Below are 23,327 nucleotides of genomic sequence, written 5' to 3'. Positions count from 1 at the left end.
TGATGATAAACATTACTAGAACCATTGGCTCTAGTATGGGCCCATAACCCAGTGTTGCAGAGTGATTTCTTGATTTATAAAGAAAACATACCTGTTTAGCCAGGCTTTTAGTTTTAAAGCTTTGGGTTTTAGAGTTTTTATTTGTATTTTTAAATTGTTTTAATCGTGTCAATGTTTGAATGGTTTTTCGACTGTGAAACCTCCCAGGGACCATTTTTGTATGGGGTGGTATAGAAATGTAAGAGAAATAAATAAATAGTCCTGCTCTCAGAGCAACAGAGAACAAGTCTGTTCCTTCTTCTGTGTGACAGCCCTTCAGATATTTGAATGGTTTGTTTGTTTGTTTATTCGATTTCTATACCGCCCTTCCAAAAATGGCTCAGGGTGGTTTACACAGATAAATAATAAATAAATAAGATGGATCCCTGTCCCAAAGGGCTCACAATCTAAAAAGAAACACAAGATAGACACCAGCAACAGTCACTAGAGGTACTGTGCTGGGGGTGGATAGGGCTCTCTTTGGTTTGCTCTCTTTATCCTTACAACACCCCTACAAGGTAGGTGGGTTAGACAGAGAGTGTGTGACTAGCCTACAATCAGCCAGTAAGCCTCCAGGCTGAGAGGGGATTTAAACTCGGGTCTCTTCAGTCCTAGTTCAACCCTCTAACAACTACATCCCTCTGGCTTATCAGTTAATGGTGCCACCTTTTCCTAACAGTGCTTCTGCAACTTTAGTAGTTGCATGACAGGCAGAAATTCAACAAGTAAATGATTCCCTATCATGGCATTCATGCTGGGAAAAGCTATTCCATTTCTGACACACAGCTGTTTAAGGCAGCAGAGCTCGCCAGAGGACACAGAATTGAAAAAAGGTGGCAAGCATTCCAAACTTCTCTTTTCAACATTTGGCAACGTGGCTTCCTTCTTTCCCAAAAAAGACTTCCTCATGTCTGTTCTCAAAGATGGTCCAAGGCAGCCTGAGACAGAAAACCCAAAAGGCACACTCTTCCCCACATGATGATAACAATATACAAAAAACCAAATAATTGGCAGTTTCACGTGCTTTCCTGGCATGCCAAAATTTGCCTCATCACACCAAACTGGGCCAGTCCATATAGCAAAATCTGTCCTCTTCCAATAGAGCTTCTGCCACATCTCTGCACTTGCTTAAAGGAGCATTGCCCCCATGATGTCTACACTGCAGCGCCCCCTACTGACATTCTCCAAACACTCCTTCCTCTCGGGATGTTGTCTTGCTCTTATCTTTCCCACTGCACCCGCAGGGCTCTTTTAGTTCTCCCATTCTCCCATTGTCACTACCACCAGCAGCCAGCTTCAGCTGCCCGCCATCAGAACCTGCCTGTGCACTTCCCGCCTTGTCACATTATGGGATTCAACCCTCCCGCTCGACTGCACATGGCAAGTTTCTGGCTGAGTCGCGGCAGCCGGCAGGCTTCGGGACATGCTTGTTAGCAATTTATGATCCTGCTGAGGATGGATGGCGGCCTGCAGGGCAGGGAATAATAAGAAACCAAGATGGCTGTGATCCCTGGGACAAAAGCAGGCTGGAGTGGGAGGGCCAGACAGCAGAGGGCTCTGTGGCATGAATATTTGGGCAAGAAGGGTCCTTGGTGCAAAAAAGAGGGGTGCAGGACTGCGGGATGCAGGAAGCGGGGTTTGTTTTTGTTTTGGAAGACTTTTCTATATCTGTCAACTCTTGGATAGTGCATGTTCTCACAAGTACAAAGCCCACTTTTTAGCCTGTGGGTGAATAGTTAATGCCTAGAGTCCGTTTTCATTTTGTTTTATTATTGTGTATTGTTTTCTGTTTTTAAGATTGTAAACAACTTTGGATTGTAATCTGCAGGAAAAGTGAGGTTTATGTGTGGAATTTCAAAATAAATAAATATTCACCTGGACACCAATGGTGAGTCAGAATCAGTTCTAGGCCATCCAGCAAGGAAACATTTGCAAAATAAAAGAAAATTGCTTGTTTTTATAATTTCCTAACATGACTAACCCAACTACATAGAGGCAGTATATGCATAGGGCAGACAGGCTTCCAACTTTTGTGGACTTGTTGGCAAAGGAGTTTTGTTTTTTGGATTTTTGTTAGTTTGAAATACATAGCTTCAGAACACTGGCTTTTCCAATTAATTATTTCAACTGAGTTTTTAATAAATTGCACATTTTAAGATCACCAGCTGTTCATGGTTGCCCCTTCAAAAGTTTCATGAGAGAGAATACAACCACTGCACCTCTCACACCCTCTTCCCCTATGAAGGAAAATGGAAATCTTGCTTGTTTTAGCAGGCAGAAGTGAAGTGGGGTAGGCAGATGGGAGCCAATGGTGAGCAGGGATGTGCCCCAGGCACAGTTCAAAGCGTGGTTTGAGCACTTTTAGGGAAATTGTATCAGGAACTTAAAGAAAAAGGAGAGCAGTTTACTTCACCTCCTCTCTGCCACCCCATTCAGCTTCCTGCTGGGACAGCATACAGTCCAATAACCACTCCCCCCATGTGGCACCAGCACACATATGGCGTCCAACTAGAATTGCCATGCCCACCAAAATTTTGGGTTTCACCCGGATTTTAAGCATCTCACCTAGATTGCTTAGCCTACCCAGATTCGCCTGGATTTCAACTTTCATTTTTTTTAAAAAGAAAAAGCTAAGCTTTAGCCCTTGTAGAAGCAGAGTTAAGGAGCAAAACGCACAGTCACTATTCTGCTCAAAAATTATTTTCAAGCCAATTTAGATAATATGCAAATTAGGGACCTGGATTTGGAAAGCCAGAATATGGCAACCCTACGTCCAGCCGTCCACACATGCTCAGACACCATTTGCGTCATGTGGTCAGTTCCCAGTACAATTTCCCTAAAAGTGCTCGAACCCTGCTTTGAACCACAGTTTGTTGCCAGCTTTTCAACCGCCCACTAACTATCAGAGGCACAGCTTGATCAGTAGGTAAGCAGGTTCATCAAAAGCATCACTTGATTACTGCACATCAAAGCACCACAGTAAGTCAGCCTGGCCTGTTTCTCCCCACCCCTGCCCCCATCAGTTGGCAACCCTAGCCAAAAGATAAACAGGCCCTCTTTGAGATTCCAAGGCTCCCAGAGCTACCAACCACATACATGCAAGTCCCCGTCCAGCAATAATCATGCAGTATCTACCCACGTAAACAGACTGGGGTAGAGAGAAAGAGCAGAGCTATGGCGGAGGCAACCTTGCTGTTCTTTGTTCCCTGCTTAAGATAAAACATCTAGTTGCATAGGCACTCAATTACAGGACAAGAAAAGCACATAGTTAGGTTGCCATCTCCCACCCCACCAACAGAAACTCTATGCCTGTGACAATGGTAAATCCGGATTTTACCTGGTGCGCAAAAGCCCAATTATTCACACGAAGGGAGATCGGTTCAAAAGCTTTATTTTTCTCTGCAGAGCAAAAGAAGCGCAGACCCCGAGGAAATAGTTTCCAAAAAGGAGCAGGGCCCAAAATGGAGTGTGCCCAAAGTTTTTATATAGAAAAGATACAAATTTTCCACACACGCCCAACAAACCAAAGGCATAGAAATCAATCAGGTGATATATCACAATACCAAGCTTCTATGGGGTCTTTGAAGCTACAGTACTGACATTGTTATTGCCCAAGATTCCAGAGCCTGCCATAGTTAGTTTAATCAAGATACATCCCTGTTCTCTGACCACAGAGTAAAGAACAGGAAGACTCAGCACTTTTATGATTGTTAACTAGTTTCAGGATACAGAAGTAACATGAGAGTGTGAAAGGAATGAATGAGAACGCTGACAAGACACTGACCAAATGCCCTCTACATGCTGATGATTAAAGAGTCGTCATAGCAGATGGCTCTGGCCTGTGCTTAGAGAGTCTAAAATGGTGTGGCTCATGTCAACTATAGCAATAGCGTTTACCAAATACATTTTACAGATATCACCTGGAGCAGCAGAATGACACGCAGAAACTCAACAGGCACAGCATCCTCTTCATTGCACTACTGCCATATGGGTGAAGCTAGCTCTGTTGCATTTCAATCTGTTAAACGCTAAAAGCATTGACCCTTAGTCCTCACTGCTATTCTCATGGGCTCCAGTTCCCCCATCTCTGCTAACTCGGGTTTGGACTCCACATCCAGGCACCAGACTACAGGGATGGCAACCCAGGTTTGTAGAGCCTTGAGTCACAAAACCAAGGGAGGGTGGGATTTTAGCCTCCCTCACCCCAGTATTGGGCTATATATTTTTCACCCCACCCATCTTGTTTAGGATCTGGGAGAATCTCTTCTCAAAGGATACGGATGCAGTTGCCATTGGCCTGGTTGGTGGCAACTCAAAACCAGGCCTTTTCTAGAGATGCCCCAGGACTCTGGAATGTGCTTCCTAATTAAATTAGAGTTTCCCCTTCTCTGAATGTGTTTAAGAAGAACCTGAAAACAAGCCTCTTTAGCCAGGCTTTTAGTTTATAGTTTTAAAGCTTTGAGTTTTTATTTGTATTGTAAGTTGTTTTACTCGTGTTGTTTTAATGGTTGTGTTTAGATTGTGAACCACCCAGGGACTTCTGTAGGGGACGGTACAAAAATGTGCTAAATAAATAAATAAAAATACATACAAATACTAAGAGTTTATCCTAGTCTTCAAGTTCATTCGAGTTTTATATTGCTGACATATTGCAAAACTACCACAAATCTGTCATAATTTTAATGTTATGCTATGCTATTGTATAAACTGCCTGGAGATGTAAGTTTGGGTGGGTATACAAATGCATTAAATAAATGGCCTCTCAGCTTTACTACTCACATGCACACACAGCAGCTTGTTACTCATCCACTTTGGTGTATCTTATCCAGGAAATGCACCAACTCCTTCGCTAGGGGTCAGGTCTCCATATTCCTTACATCCTGATGGAATTTAGTGGATATAACTCTGAACTGGAAAAGCAGGGAAAGGCTTGTGAGATGCCAAGTTAGGCAGTTGTAGGGAAAGTGACAGCAGTTGGTGACTTTTTTTATTTGGCATTGTTTGAGGCGTTGAAACTGGAAATGATATTCTAACTGAGCATGCTCGTTTTTCCAGTGTCCAGGATTATTTCCTTAAAAGAGAGGTACTGGCATTCATTCTTGCTGAGAAGCTGGACAGCCATCTTTTGGGGATGCTCTCTAGCCCTGGATTTCCTGCATCAAGCATTAGGTTGGATTAAATGGCCACCAAGCCTCCTCCAACTCTATGATTCTATAAATGACCTCCTTTGACCTGGAAGCCCTACATGCAAAATGAAGTCATACTTCCTAATGACCTACAGATACCAAATTTTGCATGAACAATTCTGCCCCTTAAATTAGCTGAATGTACTACTGTTTGCACCAGAATATGTTTGGTGACACATTTAAATAATTTTATTGGTTGTGTTTTATGTGTTGTGTTTTGTAATTCAGAAGCAGAAGTTCTGAATTAATTCCAAATAAATGAGAGTGAGCTGTGGTTGCCCAGGAGCACTCTGCACATGCTCACGGGGAACCAATAGTTATTACTACTGTACATTCCCAAGGGTTGAGAACTAGTATTAAGAACAGCTTAGTTATCTAATGTTTCTGTGATTTGCCATGCTTTTTCTATCTACGTAATAAAGCTTTAAAATCGTTCCCATTGATCTCCGAGCTTCCTATTTTGTTTAAACACCCCCCAAAAATGATTACCAAATCAAATGACCCATTATTTATTGTAATACTTCAGGTTTTGTGCAACATTTTCAGTCCTCACTAGATGATTTTACTCACTTAAAGAAGGGGGACCCTTTGTAAGATTATGATTATGTGAGATCTATTACTGTAATCACTTATGGAGTCGGAAGTAGGTGGCTGCGCCCCTCTAGCAGGAAGAGCACAGCAGTCTTTCCCCAGTATTTTAAAACCAAAATCAATATAGCTGCGGTGCATGAATGCTCGGTTGCCATGGTGATAGAGCCACTTGCCCTTTTCTGAAATGGCGCCTCAAGATATCGCCCTGATTCAAGATGGCACGGATGGCGTGGCGAGAGGGGGCGAAGTCATCTACCCTTTTCCAAAATGACCCTGGCTATATTTGCCCACACTTAAAATGACCTTCAGAGCGGTTAATAAATTCACCCCTAGGTTTTCAAAGAGGACCGCCTCTTTTGAGATATTTGAAAAGCTGGCCGGCGATTGCCCTTTTCTAAGATGGGGGCAATCCGGGATCAAGTATTTTAAAATGGCAGCAGCGGGCACCATTTGCCCTTACTCAAAATGGCACCAGCCTTTAATCTATTTCAAAGATGGCGAAAGCCAACGAATTTATCCGTTAAATGGGCCGCTATCACCAGCAATTCAAAAATAAACCCTCCACTGCCGACTTAAAAAAACCAACAAAGTACACTGCTCTGAACTTCTCCGAGAAAGAGAATACAAATATAAAAACAAACCGGAAAAGTTTGATTTTATTTTGGAGTGCTGGAGGAGGACGCTAACCGGGCGCAGCACGCGAGTCCTTGGAGGCCATACTATTTTTGCCTGCTCCAAAATGGCGTCCTGCTTCTGAGAACCATAGATTTTAAAAGGAGAAACCTAGACGGGCAATTTCACTATCTGAAGAACGAACTTCCTGGTTTCTTTGACGTCATTTCTCCCACCGGCGGAGTAAGAGTAACCCTTGCCCATAGAAAACATTGTAGAAAGTCTCAACTCTAACTCAGGTCTTAGGTTGTGCGTGAAAAACGTTTAGTGTTTAGAACCTTTGAAAAGTGGCGCTATAGATACAAATCAGATACTAGCCATACTTACTATGCTCTTAATGCACTTGGCTGAGAGGGAGCTGTTTACAACAACCTTGCAAGGCAGTCCAGTTTTGTTATGCCCACGTTGCAGCTTGCGGGTGCTGAAAATGGCTCACGACAACGTGGTACTGTAGTCTTCTCTAAATACCACAGGTCGCAGGCAGAATAAGACTGGAGAGACGGACTGTAACACAATCCAATGTAGCCATTTCCATTTTGTAGGAGATTTGAAGCTGACAGTATTATATGAAAACCCTGCAATGTCACTTGATATTATGTGCATAAGAATATCTAGCCAACTTCTTGCACAGCAGTGAGGGTTGTTCAAAATGCTTTATGTTGTGTAAATTATATCTTGCCCAATGCCCTCTTCTGTCACGCTGCAATACAGTAAAGGTCAGCCTAGTTAAACTGCCCTTTGCAGCCTGTTCATCTCAAACCAAAGCCAGCGCTCAACTGAACGCATTGCAGACACACCTTCTGCTCCATTCGATCGCTGTCCTAAAGACACGCTGTGATTTACCGCCGCAAAATGGAGACCCCCACTCCCTATTCCCCAAACAAAGTAGGGGGCGTGCCTTCTCTCTTTCTCTCTCAGTGTGAGAACGAGGCACAGTTAGAAAAAGACCAGAGAGGTCAGGTCCTTGTCTGTATAGGGCAATTCCAAGTTCAGTTTGGAAGAAGCTTTTTAAATGTTCCCCAGGGAGGAAGTGAGAGCTACCCACAGAAATCAACAGAGATAATCCAGAATTTTGACGCAGATGTGATTGGGTTACCAACAGCGTGTGCTTCCCCTCCCCGGAACAAAGACTTGTAAAGAAAGGCGCTCTCTTGCTCTTTCTAACTCTGGTCTTATTTCTTGTGAAAAATCTGAGGGTTTAAGCCTCTCATAAAGAATTAAAGTTACTCCTGCCCATGGAAATACCGCGAATATTGCAGGTTGGGAGTGGTTTATGACATCACTACATGTAGTCACTGTTAATATTGCTGGTGAGAATGAGGAATGGTTTACAACAACCTTGCAATGCAGTCCAGTGTTTATTATCTCCTATTGAATGTTGGAGTTCAGGGCAGGCTGAGACAGAGAAAACGGTTTTTAACATCCCTGCAGTCTAGTCCCCTGTCAGTATTGCTGTTGCGGGTTAGAGGCGGGGCTGAGTCTGGGTTTGATATCCAACCAAGGCAAAGCTCAGCCGCCTTAAATGGGCGTCTCCTTATGGGCTCAGTCGCCCAGCCTAAATCGCGCGATCAGTTGCATATAGCAATTCTCTACTGAATTGTGCAAAAGAGCCTTGCACTTGTAACGCTAGAAATTTTTTTAAACTGTGTTTTCTTATTTCACGCGAAATAAGATTTGAGTTAGGAAGAGAATTAACTCCTATCTTTGCTAGTACCTTTTATTGGGGGTGTGGGGGGGTACATGTTGGTACCTGAGCACAGGTACAGCAGCATTCTGGATTTCTCCAGTGATATTTACAGGAAAAAGAAAATGAAACTTGGGCGGTGGGGGGGGGGGAGTCCTCTCCGTTAGTCTAGCGATTAAGTCTATGGTGTGATCAGAATGAAAAACACAGGCGGAAGTACGGGATGCTGAATCCAAATGGAGGGGGGCGGGGTGTGGGTAAGGGGAGCTGCTGCCCACTTTCAAAATGGAGGATACCAGCACATGGGATGAGGAGAGTAGCAGCTCCAGCAGCAGCGATGGGGAAGAAGAAGACATGGATATGGAAGAGAAAGAGAAAGAGCAAGGGGAAGAGAAAGCACAAAAGAAGGCTAAGGGAGGAGGCGTTTATGTGCCAGGCCAGGGTCCACCTCCAGCGGCTGGAGAAGAGCTGGTGATGGATGAAGGTGCCTATCGACTCTACCACCGTGCAGGCACCGGTGAGAAGAAATTCTGCAACTTCTTGCATTTAGAGTGGCTAAGAGAGGGGGGCATGCCTGTTAAGGGGGATGGGCATGGGCAAGGTGTGTGAATAGGGCTCGATTCAAAGAGCACGGACAGGGACTAGAGGCCCACACCTATCATTTTATTTCTTTATATCAGATTTGTTTACTACCCCAAACTTCCGTCTCTGGGCAGTTTACAACAATATAAAACTAGTTAAAATGCAGAAAATAAAAACCTTAAAACAATTTTAAACCACCGTCATATTAAAAAGCTTGGTTGAAGAGACCCGTCTTTAAGTACTTTTAAAAATTTGTCAGAGATGGGGAGGCTCTCATTTCAGGAGGGAGCATATTCCAGTGTCTTGGAGGTTTCAGATTCTTAGATGTGGGTCACAAGGATTGGACCTAGTTGTGTAGGTGACACTTCGGCTACTAAGATTGGCAGAGTTGAGAGGGCAAAAGCCACAGGAATGGTGGGGTGGCAGGATGGGTGATAGGGATTAGGAGTGCCCCATGGCAGATGGGGGGGGGGTGTCAGGAAAGGGAATGTCTTAGACAAAATGAACTCGTCCTAGAGAGTGGCTGTTTAACAGAAAGATGCATTCTCTTACACATGGTTTTGGACAAATAATTGGGAGTATGGAGCTGGAAGGTAAATAGCTATTCCAGATCAGTGATTGTAAGGTTCATAGTAGAAATGTATGCATGTGGCATGGGAGAAGAAGGTAGGGTATGTAAGGACAGGAGGCAGGATGATGAAGAGAAGACAGAATAGCACTGAGATGAAACCTCAGTATGGGGCCAAAAGAGTACTGCAGCAGAGATTCATGCTGATCCCACATCTTATCTTCCTTATCCCCCTCCTCCAAGGTTCTCCTTGCTTAAGCTTTGACATCATACAAGATACCTTCGGTGACAATCGAACCAGCTACCCACTAAGCCTTCTCCTTTGTGCTGGAACCCAGGCTGAAACTGCCCAGGCCAACAGGTGAGTTTGTGATGAGCTTGTCCTTTAGCACAAGCCCCATGTTCAAATTGATGAGAGCATGTAAGACCCACTTGCGTACCTTCTAATATCCCCCTTTCCTCTCTCTCTCTGCATAGACTGATGGTGATGAAAATGCACAACCTCCATGGGACCAATCAAGCCAGCAAAGATGTTTTGGGAGCAGAGAGCAGCAGCGACAGTGAAGATGATGATGATGATGATGAAGGGAAGAAACCACAGCTGGAACTGGCCATGGTGCCCCATTATGGGGGTATTAACAGAGTTCGGGTATGGACTGTATTCCCTACTGAGTCCTCCCTCTTCTGCTCTCTGTGGCTCTGCTCTCCACCTTTTAACAGACCTCCCTGTCTTGTTTTGGTAGGTGACGGAGCTGGGTGGGTCCCAGATGGCGGCTGTTTGGTCCGAGAAGGGGCAAGTGGACATATATGACCTGCAGCGCCCGCTAGTAGCTGTGTCTGACTCTCAAGCCATGGCTGCCTTCCTGAGAGAAGAGCAGGCCAAGATAAAACCCATCTTTTCATTCACTGGGCATATGACGGAGGGGTTTGCTATGGACTGGTCCCCCAAGAAACCAGGTAACTGGCAAGGACCAGGTGGGACGGGAGTGTCATTTTTACAGAGCTGGGAAAGTAAGCACACAGGACTGGTGAGCTGCGGTTCTGACCAACTTGTGTTATCCTTTCCAGGCACTCTTCTGACTGGTGACTGCAACAAAAACATCCATTTGTGGACACCCAAGGAGGATGGCTCATGGTTTGTGGACCAGCGGCCTTTCACAGCCCACACTGCATCAGTGGAAGACTTGCAGTGGTCCCCTAATGAAGCTACGGTGAGTTGTAGGTGATCTGATGCTTGCAAAACTGAATGGAATCTTGTATCCCCTGAGAAATGGGTCTTGGCAGCTCTAAAATAGGCTTGTCTAAGAGACAATTCCTACAATGATTTTTAAAAAGATACATGTTGAGTCAGCTTACCTGTTTGAATTATAATCAAGCGGTCAGCTGATCTATGATGTATACAAGTTTGTGCATATGAATATAGTTCTAAAGAATAGCATTAATCTAAAAACAAAAAATGATGCACAAGTTTCACAGTTGGTACTATCACAGAAGAGGCATTCCCTTATGTGAAAAGGAATGCTTCTTTTATAGATACCTGCTGCTTATGAATTTGTAAGCACTTGGACTATTAAAATTGTGCTTAATTAGGCAGCAGAGGCAACATGCCTCTGATTATTTTAATGAAATGTTCTTTACCCCACTTCTCTTTCCCGCCAAACCAAGCCCTCGTCGTAAGGACAGGATTATAAATAGTACAAAAGCCTCTAGCATTGAGGAATGTAAACCACCCTGAGCCATTTTGGAAGGGCAGTATATAAATCAAATAAATAAATTTCTGTGCTTTGTGTGTATCAGTCCAGTTCTATGCAGTTAAGTACACCTAACTCACTGGAAGCAATGGGCTTGTAAGAGCCTAACTGCACAAAATTAGGCTGCACTCTTATTTATAATTTTTATACCACCTGATATGTGCATCTCTAGGCAGTGTTCAGAAAAACAATATAAAAATAATAAATAAAAATAATAAAACAGAATAAAAAAAACTCATAAGATAAAAACAAATTAAACAATTTAAAAGTGATTTCAGTTAAAAGCCTGAGAAAACAGATACATCTTGAGGGTCTTCCTAAAAGCAAATAGAAAGAAATGCTCTTATTACAACAGGGAGTATTGTATATTCCAAAGCCCCAAGGCAGCCACAGAAAAGGCCCGGTCCTGAGTTGCCACGAAACAAGCCGATGGCAGCCATAACTGGACCTCTCCAGAGGCCCTCTTGCTTCCACATGATCTTCCATCTCAACACTTGATAACAAAAATCCAAATTCCTCAAAGACTCAAAACAAGATGCACAAGAATAGAATTATACAAAGGGAACAAATTAGCATAGTTCACTAATTGTTTACATTCCAAACTACTGAATTTGTTTAAAACCAGTATCTCTAGTATGTCAGGCACTGATCTGATCCAGAACAGCAGGGCATGACTTAGATTTGACTGCCAATTATTAAGAGAACAGTCTTGAGTCCAAATTAGATGGGTCCAGAGGGATATGCTAGGCCTGAGCTTGGACAGGATGGACTTAACTGCTTTGTGTAACAAATCCTTAACCCTGTTCTTGGGTCAGGTTTTCGCTTCTTGCTCAGCAGATGCCTCTGTCCGAATCTGGGATATCCGAGCAACACCAGGGCGAGCCTGCATGCTGACTGCCAGCAAAGCGCATGATGCAGATGTCAATGTAATCAGCTGGAACCAAAACGAGCCCTTCATTGTCAGTGGGGGTGACGATGGCACCCTAAGGATCTGGGACCTGAGACAGTTCCAGGTTAGATAATGATTCCTTACTGTGCACATTTATCGTTTCCTCTCTGTCTCTTTGTTCTTCACCAGTGATGGCTTTCAAACCCCACCCACCCCTCTCTCTCTCTCTCTCTCTCTCTCTCTCTCTGCAGAAAGGTTCTCCTGTTGCCACCTTCAAGCAACACACAGCTCCCATCACATCTGTCGAGTGGCACCCTACAGACAGTGGTGTATTTGCAGCCTCTGGTGCTGATGACCAGGTGACCCAGTGGGACTTGGCTGTGGAGCGAGATGAGGAAGAGGAGGCCGAGGACCCAGCTTTGGCATCCATCCCACCCCAGCTGCTGTTTGTTCACCAGGGAGACAATGATATTAAGGAACTGCATTGGCATCCACAGTGCCCTGGCACCCTGATCACCACAGCCCTGTCCGGCTTCAACATCTTTCGAACCATCAGTGTCTGAGGGAGAGGCTTTAAACATGGCTGCTTCATGCCCAGTGTTTACAGAGCTGCTGCTGAGGTGGCTCCTAGATTCCTGGGTTTCAAGATTGCTGCCACCTCTCTAGGACCTTCTCAAATGGCTTCTTTGGCAGCCTAAACAAGCTTATTTCTTCTTTTTGGAACAGAAAGCAGCCGTAAATTAAGTTTTGCAGGGTTTTTTTAGGCCATCATCTTTTCTATCACCTAACTGCTACAGCAGAGCCTATATCCACAATGACTTCTTAAGGTTTGTTCTTCCCATTAGATGCCACTATTTGGCTCTAGTTGGAGAAGTTCAAAACAGGAACAGCCCAGTCCAGTTTCCATACCCACCGAGGTGGATTTTTTAAATTCCTGTCAAGTCTGTATGACTAATGAAACTTGTTTCTCTTTACACACAGGCTCTAGTCTGCCCAAACTACTTTCGTTATTTTGAAATGGAAAAGTCTGCACGAAATGTATGTCATTAAATTATTTCTAAAGAAACTTAAATGGCTACACTCAATCCTTTCCCCTGTTGGGATTTTCTTCTTGCAGCCCTAGATAGTTTGGGACCAGTGTTCCCTGTCACAGGGATTCCCAGCTGTTGACTACAACTCCTATCATTCTCAGGCAAAGGCCATTGTGGATGGGGATGATGGGATTTGTAGTCAATAACAGCTGGGAACACTACTCAGGGCTTAAGCCAAATATAAGCCACCAGCTATGGATGATGCCCATGGAGAGATGGTGTTCTGGGTATCAAGATACCTTCAGGTTCTGTTCTAGACATGGTTAAACCACAGTCCAGATCCCTCACCTCTACTATTACTATTTATATACTGCTTTTCAACAATGGTTTCTAAAGGGCTCACAATCTAAGCATAAGGTAGACATCAGCAGCCACTGGAGGGATGCTGTGCTGGGGTTGAGCAAGACCAGTTGCTCTCCCCCTGCTAACTAGAAGAGAGTCACCACTTTAAAAAGGTGCCTTTGCTCAGTTAGCAGGGGTCCTCTGCCAACCTCTGGCTTGTAGCTGCTATTGTATCTAAACATACAGACTACAAGTGGAAACATTTAATGTTGCATCTAGTTTGAGCCTAATCCTCCTGCTCTTTCTGTCTGGGACTGTACAAGATTCTTTCTTCTCAGTTGTCTTCATAGTAGAAGTTTGAAAAAGCAAAATGCTTTTGCCCCAAGCGCCCCGCCCCCGGTCCACCCCAGGATCTTTTCCATGTTCCACATTAGTGCAATCCTTTCCACTTGCTTGGACAGACAAAACTTTTATACTTTTTAGCTTGATGTTTTTATTGTCTTTTTATTGTATGTTTTAACTTTTGTAAACCGCCTTGGGGTTGTCTTAACGAAAGGCGGTATATTAATGCAAAAATAAAATAAATAAAACTACCCAAGGCAGCCCTGGAAAGGGGTATATTATTCTCCTGCCTTTGCAAAAGTTTTGCCTAAAATGGTAATGAATAGGAAGGTCTGGGCCATCTGTTTCCATGCAGAGAGCTGTACCTCTCCTTGCAGCTGCCTCTGAAATGGGGCAGCCATTTGAAGTACCTTTGACAATTACTGCATGGGAATGAGCATTTATAAAATGCCAGTAATGGTGGGTCAGCTGTGAATGAGGTAGATTGTGGTCAATTGTCATAAGATGGGGCTGCTCAACTTTGGCCCTCCTGTAGATGCCTGCCTACAATTCCCATAATTCCTAGCTATTGGCCACTGTGGCTGGGGTTTATGGGAGTTGTAGTCCAAAAACAGCTGGGGAGGGGAGTTGAGCAGGCCTGCCACAAGACCTGAAGCCCTTCTCCACTGCCAATAAGCCATCCTGGAACCCAACAAGCAGTCCACTCTCACTGCATTCCGCTCCATTGCAGGGATGAATATACTGCAGTCCCGTCCTGCTCAACTGAGCAGAGAAGAACAGTCTTCTTGACGTTGGTGCCAAGCCGTCCTGCGCTGATGATGTCACAAAGGGAGAGGGGCTCATCTTTAGGGACACAGAGGGCAATGTAGTGGGCGTGGAACCGCATCGGGTCTCCTGTAGGGATGGGAGGGAGAAGGGTTACTGTATCTCATCCACATCTTACTTTTCATAGGAGCCAGCCGGATGTTTTTTGGGAAGTACAAGCAGGGCATGAAGTAGACAGCCCTCTTCTGCTATTGTCCCCCTCCCCTACAACTGATAGTCTGAGATATACTGCCTCAACATGCAAGTTCTACATAGCCATCATGAATAATAACCCCTGCAGACCTCTTCCTCTCCATGAACGATGAACGGTGTGACAAAATAGTTGCCCTCACCTGTCCCAAATCTTCCTACCGGTTTGAATGACCCCAAATTCTAGTATGAGAAAGACTTCCTTGGAGGCAGCCATTTTAGAGAGGCATGTTTTTAAACTTGCTGGACTGTGCCAGCTGTGGGACAGGCCAGAGCCAGGTATGCTTTAACCACAAGTCCTGCAAATATATTCCTAGTCCAGAATCCTTTGTTCATATCAATGTTACCAATATGGGCCTATTCTAGCCTTTTACAGCAGGCCTTTATGTACTTCCCTGAGGGAAAAAGCTGCAGGTTCATTGAAGGTGAGTTCCTTTGCAGGGATGAAGACATTCAAGTATATTCATGTGAACTGGGAATTCCTGTGTATAAGGACTGAGAGGACAGTTCTGGAGGAAGGTGGGGGTTCCTCCAAGAGGACACATTGATCCTACTCCTCTTTGAATACCCCAGGCCAATATTGGGCAATTCATACTTTTAGACAAACTTATTTCTGTGCTACTGGTCCTTGGCCCAGCACCAATGGACAATAGACTGTTTTTAAGTTGCTTTAGTTGCTTGTGGGGAGCGTTTAACTTAGATAATGACCACATTTGTATCCCACCCTTCCTCCAACTTCTCACACTCTTAACCACTAGAGCAGGGGTTCCCAACTTGTGGTACTCTGGCTATTGCTGAACTACAACTCCCATCACCCCCAGCTACAATTTGTGCCTGGGGAGGATGGGAGTTGTACTTCAACAACACCTGGAGTACCAGAGGTTAGGAACCCCTGCACTGGGCCACAAGCTGCATTTTACTCTTCCCTTGAAGAGGCTGCCCATGGTGGACTCTTGAGAGCCCCAGTGTCTAGTAATATTAGCAGGTTGGGTAGGTCAAAATCGTGTTTGTAAGGTTTAGATCTATGTTTTGAATTATTATTATAGCAAGGGTTAATTCTATAGTTGGTGATTCACGAGGAGGTGTGAGCGGGAAGTCCATATTTGTTCAATATGTTGTGAATGTTAAGATATTGTTAAAATTAATAAAAAATTAATTTAAAAAGAGAGAGAGCCCCAGTGTCCTCCCATTCCCTTCTCAGAGACCCCAAAAGGGCCCCACCACTACCTGGATAAACAAGGAAGTCGCCCCCAAATTTGCTGCCGCTGGTGACATAATAGCCCCGTTGCCAGAGGTTCTGGAAGACACGGTAACGCAACTCATGGCCCTGTTGTCCTGCATAAGGCCAGTCTTGGGAAGGCACACGACAGTTGATTTCCTCTTCTGGGCCCGGCTGCGTCCGTTCTGTTGGGAGCTGGACCATCATAGATTCCCGAGGAAACGCAAAAGTGGATTCCAAGTCTGCAGGCTTTGAGGGGGGATCTGGAAATGAGAAATGAAGTGGATTATTCCAACAGCCAGCAGCGAAGATCTGGCTATTGTTAGTGTGTGACTAGATATTCCAACGACAATCCTCCTCTTGAGTCTTAAGGGTCGGGGTATGGCTCTGTGATAGAATAGAAGACCACCTTGATATCCACGGAGTCGCATATCTCTGGTCAGGTAAAAGACACCCAATCTCTGCACATGTGGGGGGAAAGGGGCAGGGGGCATGTTGACCTCGTGTATCTTCAAATCGGGGATGGCTGGAAATGACCACAGAGGTCATTTCTGGCCATTTCGTGTTTTGGAAACTCAAACAGTTCTGTTTAAAAGAAAGAAAAAAACAGCAATTTTGGGGTTATTGTTGGCCGATTTGGGGGCATTCCAGGGCACAGTGTGACTCGGGGAGCAGCTAAGTACAGTAGACAGCTTTCCCCTGTGTTTCCCCCCTGAAAATAGATTTTTTTTTTAAGTGTCTTCCCCCGACCAAGAACCTAACCCACAATTCCCCATTGCCGCAATGCCTCAACCGCATTGCAGTTTTTGTATCTGTGGTTGTACCGTGGAACGGAACCCCTGCAAATACCGAGATCCTCTTGTATCTGATTTGCATGCAGTTGCAGGTAGGGCTGAGGAAAACTCCTGTCTGAAACCCTGGAGATCTGCTGCCAGTCAGAGCAGACAGTCCTGAACTAGATGGTCCAATGATCTGACTCAGTAAAAGGTAGCTTCCTAGCCTTCTCTATGTGACCGGTTTGCTCAGGAAGTGGGATGCAAATGTCACAGTTCCTTTATGGAGAAAGTTTTCCAGCAGCCTCTACCATCACATTTGTTTAAAGTATTTGTATACCAGCTTTCCAAAGTCCAAGTCAATTTACATGAAAATAAAATACAGAATCATAACTCAATATACGAGAGTCCTTGGAGATGAATGCAAGAAAGAGGATGGATAGTGGCAGGGAGACAGATCTGAGAATTACCCCTTCAGCTATTAAAAAGGTCTTGTTTTTGAAGCCGTACAAAAGAAGGGAAACTGCCGATCCAAATCAAGTTTATTCCTTTCCCTCAGTTAACGTTAAGAAACAGATACGTAACCCAATATCCTGACTGCTTATGCAAGGACTTGCTACCTGCTTGTGCAAGCTATCTGCGCTAAGTCTGGAATGTGTGCTCCAGGCTAGTGTTAAACTAGCACAAGCAAGTTTGCACTTTCACAACAGGTGTGCAACTTGTGTGGCATGCCCAATGTTTTAAAGGGATTTTCTCCACACATGCCATTTTTAAAGTCCCCATGTCTCCGTGCATAGGAACCTAGGAAGCTGCCTTATACTGTGTCAGATCATTGGTCCATCTAGCTCAGTATTATCTAGACTCACCGGCAGCAACTCTCCAAGGTTTTAGGCAGGAGTCTCTTCCAGCCTTACTAGGGGATGCCAGGAATTGAAATTGGGGCCTTCTGCATGCAGCTGAGCTACCACTGAGCTATGGCCCCACCCCCTGAAGGGAATATTTTACAGTGCTCACATGCAGTCACCCATCCAAATGCAAACCAAGGCAGACCCTGCTTTGCAAAGGGGACAATTCTTGCTCACTACCAGAAGACCAGCTCTCCTTGTGTGTAGCTGCAGTCTTCTTGCACTCATACAATTTTGCTCCTTATGCAAGCGTTTAAGAGTATCTAGATGTCAAATTAAGAACACCTCAGAGCATGCATGTTTTCTAATGAGATGATGCATGGACTATACATGGAGATGGACTTCCACAGCAAGCCTTGAGCTCCAAAAAACAAACAAAAAAATACCCATGGAACACTGCCTGCGGAACTCTCTACCACCAAAAGTACTGATGGCCATTAGCGATAATGAAATGGAAAAGTGGACAAAAGCAGGATGCTCTGTGAAATGTTCAGCACTAAATATTTAATAAGATTCCTCCCAGATCGGACATTGACTCTGGCATCCCATTCCAATAATGGATGGCCAGATGTCTCTAGGATGTCCACAAGCAGGCTGTGAAAAGTACAGCCCTGTTTATTGCTAGCATCTGCAATTCAGAAATATACTGCCTCTACATGTGGGGATTCTATTTAGCCAATACGACTAATAGCTGTTGATAGATACATTGATGGTGGGTGGCTGGTCTTGTGGTAGCAAGCATGAATTGCCCCCTTTGCCAAGCAGAGTCTGCTCTGATTTGCATTTGAATGGGAGACTACCAGTGTTCCCTCTAACAGGGATTCCTAGATGTTGTTGACTACAACTCCCATAATCCCCAAGCAAAAGCCATTGCAGCTGGGGATTCTGGGAGTTGTAGTCAACAACATCTGGGAATGTAAGATATTCCCCTCAGGGGATGAGAGGACTCTGGGAAGAACATCTACCCTGCTTGCATGCAGAAGGCTGCATGTTCCCTCCCTGGCATCTCCAAGATAGGGCTGAGAGAGATTCCTGCCTGCAACCTTGGAGAAGCTGCTGTCAGTATGTATAGACAATAATGACCTAGGTGGGCCAATGGTCTGACTCGGTATAAGGCAGCTTCCTATGTTCAAAACCATCTTGACTAGTGGCCCATTGCCACATCTTGCAACTATACCACAAATTCCATAATGCACAATTACGCACTGTGTGAATAAACACTTTCGTCTCCTGAATATGCTACTATCGAGGATCACCCAGTAAAAAAGTGCTAGTGTTTAGGTGAAAAAAATTCTCAACATCCCTCATATAAAACTAAGACTTGGAATCCCCCAATGAAATTGAATAGCCATACACTTAGGTCAGCCAAAATAAAGTGCTAATCCATACAATCCATAATTGCACATAATGGAGGGTGTTGGGCCATAAGCCTAGATGGCTTTAAGTGTTTATTACATGGGTTTCTGGAAGACAGGTCTACGGACAGCTATTAGCCATGTCCTGACTTCCAGTGCTTAAGGAGTGTTTAAGTTAGGAACATAGGAAGCTGCCATATACTGAGTCAGACCAACACTGGTCTAGCTAGCTCAGTATTGTCTTCACAGACTGGCAGCGGCTTCTCCAAGGTTGCAGGCAGGAATCTCTCTCAGCCCTATCTTGGAGATGCCAGGGAGGGAACTTTGAACCTTCTGCTCTTCCAGAGCGGCTTCATCCCCTGAGGGGAATATCTTACAGTGCTCAAACATCAAGTCTCCCTTTCATATACAACCAGGACAGACCCTGCTTAGCTAAGGGGACAAGTCATGCTTGTTACCACAAGACCAGTTCTCCTGGTATCACAAGACCAGTTCCCAACACTTCAGCAGCATGGAATTGGCACAGGAATATTATGCTAAAACTGTTAGTATCCCTACTACTCTTGAAGCCATCTAGTTCCAGCCAGTCATTGAGACAGATGCAGGAGTGACCCAATCCAGTCTCATATCCTTCTGGAGCTTCCCGTTCCTATACAAAACACAATGGATGCCACACAACACATGGTCACACTCACCTCCATCCTCTCCCTTCTGCTGCCGCTTCTTCGCCTGGCCCTGGGCTATGCGTTCGGCAAGAGTGTCCAATAAGGCCTTCCTTTGTTCGGCAGCAAGTCTAAGCTGCTCCCGATAGTTCTCCTCTAACCCTTTTTGGTAAGTAGCCACGTCCTCCAGGGTGGAAGGACCCTGCAGGCACAAAAAAGGCAAGCTCAGGACCCCTGCCCACACCCGGGAGCATCCCTGTCCTCACCTCTGTGCCCACAAGTAGTCAAATTCAAAGCTCCAAGCTACACTTGCTCTAGACCAGGGCTGCAGAACAAAGCACAGCGGAAGCACCAGTGGGGAGGAAATTTATCAGGCACAGAAGAGGCATCTTAGGGGCAGGGTACGAGAACTACATTGTTCCACATTTGGCTCATGAAAGAAAAACCACCATGTTGCATTAAACACTTCCATCCTAAACAAACAGAAGCAAGCCCATGGGGGAACTGCTCGTTATCCCCTGCTAACTAAGCAAAGAGGCACCTTTTTCAAGTGGTGATTCTCTTTATCTAGCAGAGGGAGAGCAACTGGCCCAATCCATCCCCAGCACAGCATCCCTCCAGAAGGCTATTAAACCAGTAGATCTCCATCACAGATAAGTCCTCATAAAGACCAGAAGATAGAGCAACTGGGTCACATATCACAGGCTGAGGTGAGAAGGGAAGTCCCGGGTCCCAATGGCTGAAGGCTACTCATAGACACGCTATGGACTGCAGCAACCATCCATCCTCTCAGCCCAGGACATGGGGCTTTTCTTCCCTAGGAGTGTCTGCAAAGACTGGATAAACCATCACCTGGCCCGTGTCATCTCCATGGGGCTGGCAAGCTGGGTTTTTCAGCAAAGTTGCCACACCCCTTTCCACCAGCAGCCGAGCCTCTTCCGGGAGCAACTGCAGGGGAAGCCCCATCCGCACGTTCTGTCGAGGCTTCCGAGCCAATGCTCCAACCAGCGTGCCGACAATGCGATGCTTCTCTCGGATCTGCCGCGCGTCTGTGTAATTCCACACAAAAGCCTTTCCCTCCAGGAGGTGGATTCGGATCATGCCGGGGCCAATATCTGAGCTTCCCTGAGAAGGTGAAAGGGGAACAAAACAAAGTTGTGATATTCACCTGTCCTCAGGAGTGAGGGGTCAGCAAATTGTACAGATTCCCCAGCTACCTCTGGAGTGAAGGCGACTGACTGCATTTTGTTTCCATACTAGGCAATGAGATGCGTTTGATGCTGTGGTGGTGGCAGGGTGCTTATACAGAGATCTAACACCTTGAGCAGAGATGTGACTGCTTGAGGCAGGGAATAGCTGTTTACAGTGGAATCTGTTACACAATGTAAGGAGAGCCTTGCTGGAACCGGCCAAGGGAACTATCTAGTCCAGCATCCTGTTTCTCACAGTGGCCCATCAGATGCCTCTGGGAAGCGCACAAGCAGGAGATGAAGACCTACCCTTTTGCTCACCTGCAGCTGGTATTCAAAGGCATCTTGGCTCTGTAACTGGAGGTAGCCCATAGCCACCAAGACTAGGAGCCACTGATAAACTTGTCCATGAATTTTTCTAACCCCCTTTTAAAGCCATTCAAGTGCTCTTACAGGATGTGGTGAGATAATTCCACAGATTAATTATAAACCATATGAAAAAAAGTACTTCCTTTTAACTGTCCTAAACTGCCTAGAAATCAGATTCACAGGATGACTCTGGTTCTAGTGCTATGAGAGATTGGGGGGGGGCACATTCATGCATAGTTTTATCAATCTATTGCCCAGTATTTGTGAGTCAAAACTAGAGATGTGCAAATCAAATCGAGTTGAATCAATTAAAGCTCTAATTGGGGTGATTCAAACTTGAATTGAATCACCCCTAAAATGGAGGGCCTGATTAGAGTTCAAATCACCCATGATTCAACTCAAATCGATTCAAGTGATTCAAGCACAATTTTTAGGCCATTTTTTCCCATGGGGAGCTGGCCTACCAATTGGGATCAGCAGGTAGACCAGACTTCTACCCTGGACTGGGCACATTGACCTGCCTCCAAGGACTGGTCTGTTGGGTAGACCAGTCCTCCAGGAAGGCCAATATACTATGTCCAGAAAGGAGGGCAGGTCTACCTGCTGACCTCAATTGGTAGACCAGCTCTCCCTGGAAAAACAGCACCATTTTGAGGCCTGTTTTTCTGGGGAGACCTGGGTGCTTTCCAGATTACGTGCTGCAACAGTGTCACGACATGTCCCAGGAGTGTAGGGAGGCTGGCGGCGGCCCATGTGCGACCGCCACCATGCCCCCCTGGCCCCGCCCCCACATCTGACATAAGAGGTGGGGTGTGTGGTCTCCCTCCCAAATGGGGCAGTGCGGCAACCGTTTGGAAGGGAGATTGACCCGCACTGCATTGGGCAGCGTGGGCCGGAGCAACTCTCCCTGAGGCAGGGACAGCCATTCTGGCCGTGCTGCAAATGCAGCACAGGCTGATCTCTCTCCTAAATGGGACCGTGTGGCCACATTTGGGAGGGAGATCGATCGGCCCCGCTGCATTGGCATCCAGACAAAGAGCGGCTCTCCCTGCCTTTAAGGCAAGGAGAGTCACTCCGGCCGCGCTGCCAATGCAGCACGGGCCAATTTTGGTTCCAAACGGGTTTGGTTCCAAACCGAAACAATGGCCCCCGCTTCTGACATCAGACATGAGGGGCGTGTCTGGGGCCATGCTTGCAGTCCGAATGGAGGCAGCCCAGGTTCTTTGAACCCGTTTGTCCAACGGTGGCTCCACCCCCAACGTGTCTGTTAAGAGTGCTCCCGTACTGCCTGTGTTTCAACATCACAGTCCCTGTGCTGTCAGCAAGGTGCCATTTGGCATTTCCAATGCTTTCTTTTAGAGTTTATCCTTGCATTTAAGTCCTGCAACGTTGCATGTGGATCACAAAAAAAAGCTGTATTTTCCCATTGTGGGAGGGTTGCACAAGCTATTTATGTTTTCAAAAGGATCCTACCACATCAAAGCATTTTACTGCTGAACTGTAAAATGTAATCTGGAAAGTGCCCTGGTCTACCAATTGGAGTTAGCAGGTAGAACAGCCCTTGTCTCCAGACTTAGCATGCTGGCCCGCCTCAGAGGACATAGACAAGACAGGGCCTGCCTCAGAGGACCTAAAGGCAGGCCAACACACAAAGTCTGGAGTGAAGGACTGGTCTACCATAACCCGCTGACCCCAATCAGTAGACCCAGTTCGGAGTGGGATTTAGTTCCCAGTAAAACTTGGTATTATTTAAAACACATACATGTCTTGGAGAATAAGTGTCTGGTATTCCCCATAATATTTTTTAAAAGGACTTTGAAAAGATCTGGCCCCATCATAGATATGGCCAGAATACAAACCTTCAGAAACAAACATCCCAGAAAAACAGCATCCCTATTGCAACTCGCCAGACCCTCCCCCAGCTTTCGGGGAACCCAGGCGTCCTGTCCTATACCAAGCACACTCACCTCTTTCTTGCTCTAACCCTCTTGACTCCACTTTCCAGCCGAATTTCCGACCCTCTCTGTGCTTTACCCTCTTTGACTCCTTTGCATGCGAGCCCAGAAATCTTCCCCGCACCCCTTCAATCCCCGCCCTCTTTTGCTCTCAATAACTCTCCAATCATTGTTTGAGTGCTTGCATTGATGGGTGCGTGGGCCAATA

At 45.5% G+C, this 23,327-nt stretch overlaps 2 protein-coding genes and 1 long non-coding RNA gene across 12 annotated transcripts in view; 1 reads left to right on the top strand and 2 right to left on the bottom strand.

The window, feature by feature from the left end:
* Positions 1-7,279, bottom strand: part of LOC128329819 (uncharacterized) — a 59,904-nt gene extending 52,625 nt beyond the window's left edge. For 6 of the 10 annotated variants that reach the window (XR_008309800.1, XR_008309801.1, XR_008309799.1 and 3 more), the window contains exons 1-2: positions 6,458-6,599; positions 4,819-4,949 (exon numbers count right to left, since the gene is read on the bottom strand). This is a non-coding gene — a long non-coding RNA (uncharacterized LOC128329819). The other 4 variants (XR_008309806.1, XR_008309808.1, XR_008309807.1 and 1 more) reach the window with 4 other exon arrangements.
* Positions 7,280-8,422: 1,143 nt separating this feature from the next.
* GRWD1 (glutamate rich WD repeat containing 1) lies at positions 8,423-13,028 on the top strand. The gene is made up of 7 exons (XM_053262869.1): positions 8,423-8,689; positions 9,566-9,683; positions 9,800-9,971; positions 10,066-10,279; positions 10,391-10,533; positions 11,889-12,086; positions 12,214-13,028. Exons 1-7 carry the CDS (start codon positions 8,458-8,460, stop codon positions 12,523-12,525), a joined length of 1,389 nt encoding a protein of 462 aa, XP_053118844.1. The 5' UTR covers positions 8,423-8,457; the 3' UTR covers positions 12,526-13,028.
* A 791-nt stretch (positions 13,029-13,819) lies between these two features.
* TSEN34 (tRNA splicing endonuclease subunit 34) lies at positions 13,820-23,276 on the bottom strand. Its single transcript, XM_053262870.1, has 5 exons — positions 23,132-23,276; positions 20,458-20,730; positions 19,639-19,807; positions 15,919-16,173; positions 13,820-14,571 (listed from the first exon to the last, which is right to left on the bottom strand). Exons 2-5 carry the CDS (start codon positions 20,704-20,706, stop codon positions 14,384-14,386), a joined length of 861 nt encoding a protein of 286 aa, XP_053118845.1. The 5' UTR covers positions 20,707-20,730; positions 23,132-23,276; the 3' UTR covers positions 13,820-14,383.
* Positions 23,277-23,327: the final 51 nt, after the last annotated feature.

Source organism: Hemicordylus capensis, chromosome 6, assembly GCF_027244095.1.
Source record: "Hemicordylus capensis ecotype Gifberg chromosome 6, rHemCap1.1.pri, whole genome shotgun sequence".
Classification (NCBI taxonomy): Eukaryota; Metazoa; Chordata; class Lepidosauria; order Squamata; family Cordylidae; genus Hemicordylus; species Hemicordylus capensis.
The sequence above is the reverse complement of the archived record's forward strand: the minus strand, read 5'-3'. Positions and strand labels throughout refer to the sequence as shown.

Bases quoted from the DNA above. Each gene is read 5' to 3' on its own strand.
- GRWD1 (XM_053262869.1), top strand. From the start codon at position 8,458: ATGGAGGATACCAGCACATGGGATGAGGAGAGTAGCAGCTCCAGCAGC. The intron at 9,684-9,799 runs GTGAGTTTGTGA...CTCTCTGCATAG, and splicing joins GAAACTGCCCAGGCCAACAG to ACTGATGGTGATGAAAATGC. The intron at 9,972-10,065 runs GTATGGACTGTA...TTGTTTTGGTAG, and splicing joins GGGGTATTAACAGAGTTCGG to GTGACGGAGCTGGGTGGGTC.
- TSEN34 (XM_053262870.1), bottom strand. From the start codon at position 20,706: ATGATCCGAATCCACCTCCTGGAGGGAAAGGCTTTTGTGTGGAATTAC. The intron at 19,808-20,457 runs GTGATGGTTTAT...TTGTGCCTGCAG, and splicing joins ATGGAGATGACACGGGCCAG to GGTCCTTCCACCCTGGAGGA. The intron at 14,572-15,918 runs GTAGTGGTGGGG...CCATCCCTACAG, and splicing joins CGACTTCCTTGTTTATCCAG to GAGACCCGATGCGGTTCCAC.